Below are 10,431 nucleotides of genomic sequence, written 5' to 3' on the forward strand. Positions count from 1 at the left end.
AGTCCCTTCTTTATCTGCCACACCAGTTTCTTTCTTTCGTCGCCACCTGCGGTTACCTTGCCATCTCCGTCCATCTTTACTGTTCACAGTCCCAGACGTCTTTGAGTTTGGAGTGCTGCACTCTTCCAGCCAGGTTCCTCACTTGGTCACCGTAGCTGCCTCAGTCGCACACCCCTCGCTCCTCCACGCTGGTCAGTTCACTTATGGGCTTTGGTTGGTAGCTGCACGGACGACGAGCTCCTCCAGGCGGACGTCAGCCGGTCTGGCTACTTGTGGGCTTGAGTTGGTAGTTGCACGGACGAGCATCCCCAGGCGGTCATCTGATGCCCGCCCCACGTTGGGCGCCAAGAATTGTTACAGGTCCCGCCTTGGTAAGGGGCGGGGCCAGCAACGTATAGGGATCTGTTTTATGTAGAAAGACGAAATAAAACAGGAGACATCATTTTGCTTGTTTAGCAGGCTGTCTAATCTTTATTTACTTAACATCAAATTAATCTTCTCTTTATGCACTCTCATTGTTCCCCATGCATCTCTTTTTTGTAAGATTTTATTTTCCATTTTCTTTTTACACAAAACATTATACATACCACATCCTAACCTAAATACACCACAACATTTATACGCACCTATTACTTGACAAACATCACAATACATCACAGCTTGACAAACATCACAACACATCTCAACTTGACATACATCACAACGCATCACAGCTTGACATACATCACCACACATCACAGCTTGACATACATCACAACACATCACAACTTGACATACATCACAACACATCACAACTTGACATACATCACCACACATCACACCTTGACATACATCACAACACATCACAACTTGACAAACATCACAACACATCACACCTTGACAAACCCGCTGCACCAGTCTTATTGTACCGATAGCTCGGAAAAGATAAACGCCCTCTATTGGCGGGAGGTGAAAATTGCAACACATAATTACCAAATTAATACAATACAATATATACAAAATTGTGACAACACAATTGTGAGTGTCACACATACCTGGTTAGGATAAGACACTGTTTAACCATGCTGGAGTGTTGCATAACATGCTAGGATAAGACACTGTTTAACCATGCTGGAGTGTTGCATAACATGCTAGGATAAGACACTGTTTAACCATGCTGGAGTGTTGCATAACATGCTAGGATAAGACACTGTTCAACCATGCTGGAGTGTTGCATAACATGCTAGGATAAGACACTGTTTAACCATGCTGGAGTGTTGCATAACATGCTAGGATAAGACACTGTTTAACCATGCTGGAGTGTTGCATACCTGGCTAGGATAAGACACTGTTTAACCATGCTGGAGTGTTGCATAACATGCTAGGATAAGACACTGTTTAACCATGCTGGAGTGTTGCATACCTGACTAGGATAAGACACTGTTTAACCAGTGCCAGTGAGGCATAACTGGCTAGGTTAAGGCTGTCCATGAACATGTGATGACGTTTTGCATTCGTATGAATCAGAAATTAGGTACTAATTTGCATTTGTTGTAATATCAACACACTCTGACAACTTCTAGTTCCCACAGTGTGTGCAGACTCCAGAGATGTGGTGTTACTTCTGGCACTGCTGAGTCTATGGAAGCAGTACTTGTTCTCATGTTGTTTCTAATCCTCTATATGTTCCTATTCTTACAGGAGAGAGCTCCAACCCAGACTCAGACATCGAGCCCAGCTCCACCGCATCAGGAAACCATAAACGACACAGACAGAGGGGCTTAAGACGGAACAATCTTCGGAGTTCCACTTGTCCAACTGACCTTAAATCACACCGACAGACTCACAGAGGTGAAAAGACTCACCCTTGCTTTCAGTGTGGAAAAAGTTTTGGTCATATGAGCCACCTAAAGGCACATCAGAGAATACACACAGGCGAGAAGCCATATCTCTGCTCCCAGTGTGGGAAGAGTTTCAGGGATGCAGGACACCTAAAGAAGCATCAGAGAATACACACTGGAGAGAAGCCATACCACTGCTCCCAGTGTGGGAAGAGTTTCAGGGATGCAGGAAATTTAAACTCACACCAGAGAATACACACAGGAAAGAGGCCATACCTCTGCTCCCAGTGTGGCAAGAGTTTCAGCCGGGCAGGAAACCTAAAGTCACACCAGAGAATACACACAGGAAAGAGACCACACCACTGCTCCCAGTGTGGCAAGAGTTTCAGTCGGGCAGGAAACCTACGGTCACACCAGAGAATACACACAGGAGAGAGGCCATTCCACTGCTCCCAGTGTGGGAAGAGTTTCAATCTTACAGTATCCTTACTGAGACACCAGAGAATACACACAGGAGAGAAGCCATACCACTGTTCCCAGTGTGGGAAGAGTTTCGGGGATGCAGGAGATCTAAAGACACACCAGAGAACGCACACAGGAGAGAAGCCATATCACTGCTCCCAGTGTGGGAAGAGTTTCAACAGGGCAGGACAGCTAAAGACACATCAGAGAATACACACAGGAGACAGGCCATTCCACTGCTCCCACTGTGTGATGAGTTTTACTGAATCAGGATCCCTAAAGAGGCATCAGAGAGTACACACAGGAGAGAAGCCATACCACTGCTCCCAGTGTGGGAAGAGTTTCAACAGGGCAGGACAGCTAAAGACACATCAGAGAATACACACAGGAGAGAGGCCATTCCACTGCTCCCAGTGCGGGCAGAGTTTCAACAGGGCAGGAAACCTAAAGACACACCAGAAAATACACACAGGAGAGAGGCCATTCCACTGCTCCCAATGTGGGAAGAGTTTCAACAGCACAGGATCCCTAAAGAGGCATCAGCGAATACACACACAAGTTATGCCTGCTCCCAGTGTGGGAGGAGTTTCAAAGAGTCAGGATTCCTAAAGAAGCATCAACGAATACATACACAAGAGTTTTAAGGAGGCAGGAGCCCTATAGAAGGGGGGTCTCTTGGCTCACCATCATCTACTGTATGTACATTTGCTTGTATGGACAGAAGACTATTGTGTATCTATTCTGGATACTGAGGCCTGTCAGTCTGTCTTGGTCTACTCATCTCCCCCAGATACTCCAGACAGCCAACAGGATGAACTCCTTCAGGCTTCCTCCCTGCTGGGCTGAGAGAATGAGGGCTGTAATAAACGTGTGTTTACAGTACACAGCGGAACAGGGAGAGAGTATAAAGGCAGACATGGTCATAAGTTAACTTTGGGGGGGGGGATACAGGAATGATTGCACCATGAGGTCTCAGATGGGAAGGAGAACCTGAGGTGGGTCAAACCAACACACCCAAAACACATGAGGGCCCGGGGCAAAACTGCCACCTAATCCGTGTGATTCACCTAATGAATATGATGCAAAGAGATGACACTCCTATTGCAGAGATGCATTGACATGTGCCTCTGAACAGTTCTTTGGATAATGAGAAGTTCACTGTGACACAACATCAGTGACGTTTGTTTTTGCCCCTTGTGATAATTGACCAAAGTGATGGTCGAGTTCTATACGTCCATCATCGAGTCCGCCCTCAGAGCACCTGAGTCTGGTTCGCTGCCTCCACTGCCAAAGACAGAGGCAGACTACAGCGGATTATTCGGTCAGCTGCAACCTGCCATCTGTCCTGGACCTGTTCCACTCCAGGACCAGTAAGAGAGCAGGAAAGATCATCGCTGATCCTTCCCACCCAGGTCACCACCTCTTCAAAGACTTCCATCCGGAAAAATCTTGTGCCACCTGAGCAGTTTCTTCCCCATGGCAGTGGGCCTGCCAAGCCCCCTGCCTCTCACTGACTCTGGGACTTCTACCCTCCCCCCTCCCCGTCACACACACACACATGCTCGCACACATGCACACACATACAACTGACAGTGTAATTTATATTAGTTTTACATTTATTTTAATTTACAGCCTACATAATTATTGTTCTATTGCTCTTCGCAATTTATGCTTAGCCTAGTTAGGTCCGGAAATATTTGGACAGTGACACAATTTCCTTAATCTTTGCTCTGTATGCCTCCACAATGGATTTGAAATGAAGTGCAGAGTTTCAGCTTTAATTCAAGGGGTTGAACAAAAATATTTTATGAAACGTTTAGGAATTGCAACCATTTTTATACACGGTCCCCTATTTTCAGTAGCTCAAAGGTAATTGGACAAACTAAAGCCCTGTTTAAGCTTCTGCGTAAAATCGACGGCGTAGGCTACGCAAGGCTACGCGGGCTTACGCAAGCTACGCCGTAGCCTACGCCGTCGATTAACGCGCACCTCTCCAAAAATGTAACTACGCGTCAGTTTCTACGCAACCGTAAGCTCTGTGATTGGTCCGCTTGGTAGCACATGATTCCGACAAGATTCCGACTCTCTCGTCGGCCAAAATGCGGAAGCCATGACAGAAATGTCATTTACTTTTTCTGTAATTACTTATTAATAAAGATTTGAAAAATTATGATAACCATCGTATTATCTTAGTTTAATGTCATTTCCATGCATCATGGAACTTTTATTTACAACAAGCATAACAACAAAAAGATCGCTATTATGCCGCTTTGAGCTCCGTTGAGTTCCAACGGAGCTCCCTATGGAAGCGCCAGGCACAGCCTTCCTATAAGGGGCGCGATTCACATTTACGAGATGTACAATCCTGTTTATTTAGAAATAAATGATTAGTTACAGGGAGCCCCATGGCTGTTCGTTGGGTTTAAATTATATTTATGATAGACATATTTAATGTTTAGTTATCTATAAGAACTGTGATTGGTCCGCTTGGTAGCGTCACATTCCGACTCTCTCGTAAATGCAGAAGTCATGACAGGAATGTCATTTACTTTTTCTGTAATTACTTATTAATAAAGATTAGAAAATGTATGATAACCATCTTATTATCTTAGTTTACTGTCATTTCAATGCATTATAGACATTTTCTTTACAACAAGCATAAAAAAAATAAGTTTTTTGATCGCTATTATGCCGCTATGAGTACACCGACCAACGCGACGCGGTCCGCGGTAGAACTATAAACTTGGAGACCCCTTACGTAGGCAACGGCGTAGACGCGCGTAAATTCGACGCAGAAGCTTAAATCGGCCTTAACATAATCATAAATAAAATGTTCATTTTTAATACTTTGTGGAGAATCCTTTGCAGGCAATGACTGTCTGAAGTCTGGAACCAATGGACATCACCAAATACTGGGTTTCCTCCTTTGTGATGCTTTGCCAGGCCTTTACTGCAGCAGTCTTCAGTTGTTGTTTGTTTGTGGGTCTTTCTGCCTTTAGTTTTGTCTTCAGCAAGTGAAATGCATGTTTGATCGGGTTGAGATCAGGTGATTGACTCTGGCCATTGCAGAATATTCCACTTCTTTGCCTTAAAAAACTCCTGGGTTGCTTATGCAGTATGTTTTGGGTCATTGTCCATCTGTATTGTGAAGCGCCATCCAATCAACTTTGCTGAATTTGTCTGAATCTGAGCAGACAGAATATCCCTAAACACTTCAGAATTCATCTGTCTGCTTCTGTCTTCCGTCACATCATCAATAAACACTAGTGACCCAGTGCCATTGGAAGCCAGGCATGCCCATGCCATCACAGTGCCTCCACCGTTTTTTACAGATGATGTGGTATGCTTCAGATCATGAGCCGTTCCAAGGCTTCTTCATACTTTTTTCTTCCCATCATTCTGGTACAGGTTGATCTTAGTTTCATCTGTCCAAAGAATGCTGTTCCAGAACAGGGCTGGCTTTCTTAGATGTTTTTTGGCAAAGTCTAATCTGGCCTTTCTATTCTTAAGGCTTATGAATGGCTTGCACCTTGTGGTGAACCCTCTGTATTTGTTTGTGTGAAGTCTTCCCTTTATGGTAGACTTGGATAATGATATGCCTACCTCCTGGAGACTGTTCTTCACTTGGCTGGATGTTGTGACAGGGTTTTTCTTTACCATGTAAAGGATCCTGTGATTATCCACCACTCTTGTCTTCCATGGACGTCCAGACCTTTTTGTGGTGCCGAGCTCACCAGTGCGTTGTATTTTTCTTAGAATGTACCAAACAGTTAATTTGGCTCCTAATGTTCCCGCTATCTCTCTGATAGATGTTTTGGTTGTTTTTACAGCCTAAGGATGGCCTGTTTCACTTGCATGGAGAGCTCCGTTGACTGCGTGTTGTACGTATACAGCAACATCTTCCAAATGCAAATGCCACACTTGGAATCAACTCAGACCTTTTACCTGCTTAATTGATAAAGAAATAATGAAGGAATAGCCCACACTGGCCCATGAAACAGCTTTTGAGTCAATTGTCCAATTACTTTCGGTCCCTTGAAAAAGAGGGAGCTCCATATTAAAGAGCTGTAATTCCTAAACCCTTCCTTCAATTTGGATGTGAATACCCTTACCCTAAAGCTGAGAGTCTGCACTTTAAGCCCATATTCATTATATAACTGTAACTTGAAGATGTTTTGGTAAACAGCTCAAATAACAAAAATTCTGTCTGTGTCCAAATATACAGGTGCTGGTCATATAATTAGAATATCATCAAAAAGTTGATTTATTTCAGTAATTCCATTCAAAAAGTGAAACTTGTATAATGTATACATTCATTCCACACAGACTGATATATTTCAAGTGTTTATTGCTTTTAATTTGGATGATTATTACTGACAACTAATGAAAACCCCAAATTCAGTATCTCAGAAAATTAGAATATTACTTAAGACCAATACAAAACAAGTTTTTTTTTAAATGTTGGCCAACTGAAAAGTATGAACATGGAAAGTATAATCATGTACAGCACTCAATACTTAGTTGGGGCTCCTTATGCCTGAATTACTGCAGCAATGCGGCGTGGCATGGAGTCCATCAGTCTGTGGCACTGCTCAGGTGTTATGAGAGCCCAGGTTGCTCTGATAGTGGCCTTCAGCTCTTCTGCATTGTTGGGTCTGGCGCATCGCATCTTCCTCTTCACAATACCCCATAGATTTTCTATGGGGCTAAGGTCAGGCGAGTTTGCTGGCCAATTAAGAACCGGGATACCATGGTCCTTAAACCAGGTACTGGTATCTTTGGCACTGTGTGCAGGTGCCAAGTCCTGTTGGAAAATCTGCATCTCCATAAAGTTGGTCAGCAGCAGGAAGCATGAAGTGCTCTAAAACTTCCTGGTAGATGGCTGCATTGACCCTGGACCTCAGAAAACACAGTGGACCAACACCAGCAGATGACATGGCACCCCAAACCATCACTGACGGTGGAAACTTTACACTGGATTTCAAGCAACGTGGATTCTGTGCCTCTCCTCTCTTCCTCCAGACTCTGGGACCTTGATTTCCAAAGGAAATGCAAAATGTACTTTCATCAGAGAACATAACTTTGGACCACTCAGCAGCAGTCCAGTCCTTTTTGTCTTTAGCCCAGGCGAGACGCTTCTGACGCTGTCTCTTGTTCAAGAGTGGCTTGACACAAGGAATGCGACAGCTGAAACCCATGTCTTGCATACGTCTGTGTGTGGTGGTTCTTGAAGCACTGACTCCAGCTGCAGTCCACTCTTTGTGAATCTCCCCCACATTTTTGAATCGGCTTTGTTTCACAATCCTCTCCAGGGTGCGGTTATCCCTATTGCTTGTACACTGTTTTCTACCACATCTTTTCCTTCCCTTCGCCTCTCTATTAATTTGCTTGGACACAAAGCTCTGTGAACAGCCAGCCTCTTTAGCAATGACCTTTTGTGTCTTGCCCTCCTTGTGCAAGGTGTCAATGGTCGTCTTTTGGACAACTGTCAGGTCAGCAGTCTTCCCCATGATTGTGTAGCCTACAGAACTGGACTGAGGGACCATTTAAAGGCGTTTGCAGGTGTTTTTAGTTAATTAGCTGATTAGAGTGTGGCACCAGGGGTCTTCAATATTGAACCTTTTCACAATATTCTAATTTTCTGAGATACTACATTTGGGGTTTTCATTAGTTGTCAGTAATAATCATCAAAATTAAAAGCAATAAACACTTGAAATATATCAGTCTATGTGGAATGAATGTATACATTATACAAGTTTCACTTTTTGAATGGAATTACTGAAATAAATCAACTTTTTGATGATATTCTAATTATATGACCAGCTGTATATGGACCTAACTGTAAATAACTATGCATTTGCTAACCACTAGATGTCAGCAAATATCTATAAGTATTCTGTCCAGGGAATTATAATCATTAGAAATGTAATCTGATTTAGTCAGAGAGACACAGATTTGACGTGGCCAGGGTTTCGAGAGCATTAAAGGGGTCATATTATGAAAAATCTCAGTTTTCCAGTGCTTGTGTACATTTGGGTCTCTGATGACTGTACTAGACTGTACTATAATTGTGGCGCAGGAGGTAGAGCCACCGTCTAATGATCGCAAGGTTGGCAGATCGGCGGTTCGAGCCCCGGCTGGCCACATGTCGAAGTGTCCTTGGGCAAGTGTCACGATCCAACTGTTCCTAGTTGTCATGGTAAGCTCAGGGGGTGTTGATTGGCTACCCAGGGTACATGGGGGAGTGGCTTGCCTGTTGGCGGGTCTCTCGAAAGGTATATTGACAGGTGCTCATTTGCTACCTGGGGAGAGTCGAGTCGAGAGAGTTGAGAGTGGAGTTAACCGAGAAGAGAAATACTGATTGAGACGCCTTATCTAGAAGAGAACCCCTTGGACAATTATTATCAAGACTATTACCGTGTGGAATAGTGGATTACCCCCGAGGTCGTGTTGTGTCGTGTCCGGTTTTGTTTGTTATGTTATATGTCAATACTGAACGGGAAGGAACACCCCACTGAACGAACGTGCGGGCTGTTCAGTATCCCCGCGGACCACGCCACGATACATCGGAGCCAGGTAAGCCATTTCCCCTTAACATGATCCACCTGGGTGCTGTCAGCTAACCCTGAGCTAATCTACCTGTGTCCGGCCTCGGCCCTGTGTGGGAACGAGCCCATTGAGTATCAATGTACGCACATTGCTGTTGGGTCGTGACACAAGACACTGAACCCCAAATTGCTCCCAGTGAGGGGCCGGCGCCTTTCATGGTAGCTTGCCGCCATTGTTGTGTGAATGTGTGTGTGAATGGGTGAATGAGAGGCCGTTGTCAAGCGATTTGGATAAAGGCGCTATATAAGTCAGTCCATTTACCATTTACTAACACAGAAATTGTGAACTAAAGCAATTCTGTCAAGTTGTTTCTAAGCTGCATATTTCGATTCAACCAGCCATTCAGATTGGCTGGGCATTGCTACGTCAAAGTGCCCCACTTTACAATTGTACCACCCCCCATCCCCGAGTATCACCGCCCACAGCTTCAGAAGTCAAAGGTGCGCCATTTTTCCCTCCTGACACGCTAACATTATGACACGCTAACATTATGACACGCTAACATTATGTCGAAGCTAAGAGCTGAGCAGGGAAACTGCTCAGTTGTTGGCTGCACAGACCAGCACAAATCCCTCCATCTGCCCCCAGCCTCATAGCACAGAAGAACTGCCCCCTCCATCTGCCCCCAGCCTCAGAGCACAGAGGAACTGCCCCCTCCATCTGCCCCCAGCCTCATAGCACAGAGGAACTGCCCCCTCCATCTGCCCCCAGCCTCAGAGCACAGAAGAACTGCCCCCTCCATCTGCCCCCAGCCTCAGAGCACAGAGGAACTGCCCCCTCCATCTGCCCCCAGCCTCATAGCACAGAGGAACTGCCCCCTCCATCTGCCCCCAGCCTCAGAGCACAGAGGAACTGCCCCCTCCATCTGCCCCCAGCCTCATAGCACAGAAGAACTGCCCCCTCCATCTGCCCCCAGCCTCATAGCACAGAAGAACTGCGTGAATAAAGTTGATGTTTGATGGGCTTGACCAGGGTCTGGGGTTTGACAGGTTTGGCGTTTGGCGTTGATGACTTCCTGGCTCTTGACGTACTTGGACTTGTCCTCCTCCAGGCGCTCCACGGCGTGCAGGGTTGGTCTCGATCTACGGTCATAACAATAAACACCTTCATCATCACCATCATCATCATCATCATCACCCCCCTCCCTTGTCCCCATGCATTACAATGAGCCTCGTCCTTTGATTTCTACCTCCACCAGCCTCCACTGGTATCTATGACAATTGTCGTAACATAAAATAACATAATAATAATAACTTTTATTTGTATAGCACTTTTCCTGTAAACGTTGCAGCTCAGTGCTTTAATCGTTATATAATCATAATTTAATTATTTAGTCATTTAAAGGCAATATTAAAAAGATGGGCTTTTAGTCTTGACTTGAACATATGTGCTGAGGTTTTAGTTTAGTTTAGTTTATTTATTTAGCACACAAGAGATTGTGCAAGGAGGGAACGAAGCCCAGAAGGCTTGTACATAGTTCCACTCCCGTCAATATCTATGTTTCAAATAAACATCAAGGAACACTTAATGCACTTAGGTT

General features: G+C 44.8%; 1 protein-coding gene across 1 annotated transcript in view; it reads left to right on the plus strand.

Moving 5' to 3' along the window:
- Positions 1–9,774, plus strand: part of LOC308151809 (uncharacterized protein) — a gene marked incomplete at its 3' end in the record, with an annotated part of 29,367 nt that extends 19,593 nt beyond the window's left edge. Inside the window, exons 3-5 of the mRNA XM_080524702.1 lie at positions 1,681–1,830; positions 8,902–8,970; positions 9,521–9,774. Coding sequence (XP_080380828.1) covers positions 1,681–1,830; positions 8,902–8,970; positions 9,521–9,774 — 473 coding nt within the window. The remainder of the gene's footprint in view (positions 1–1,680; positions 1,831–8,901; positions 8,971–9,520) is intronic.
- Positions 9,775–10,431: the final 657 nt, after the last annotated feature.

This window comes from Nansenia antarctica, assembly GCF_963989245.1.
Source record: "Nansenia antarctica genome assembly, chromosome: 2".
Taxonomy (NCBI): domain Eukaryota; kingdom Metazoa; phylum Chordata; class Actinopteri; order Argentiniformes; family Microstomatidae; genus Nansenia; species Nansenia antarctica.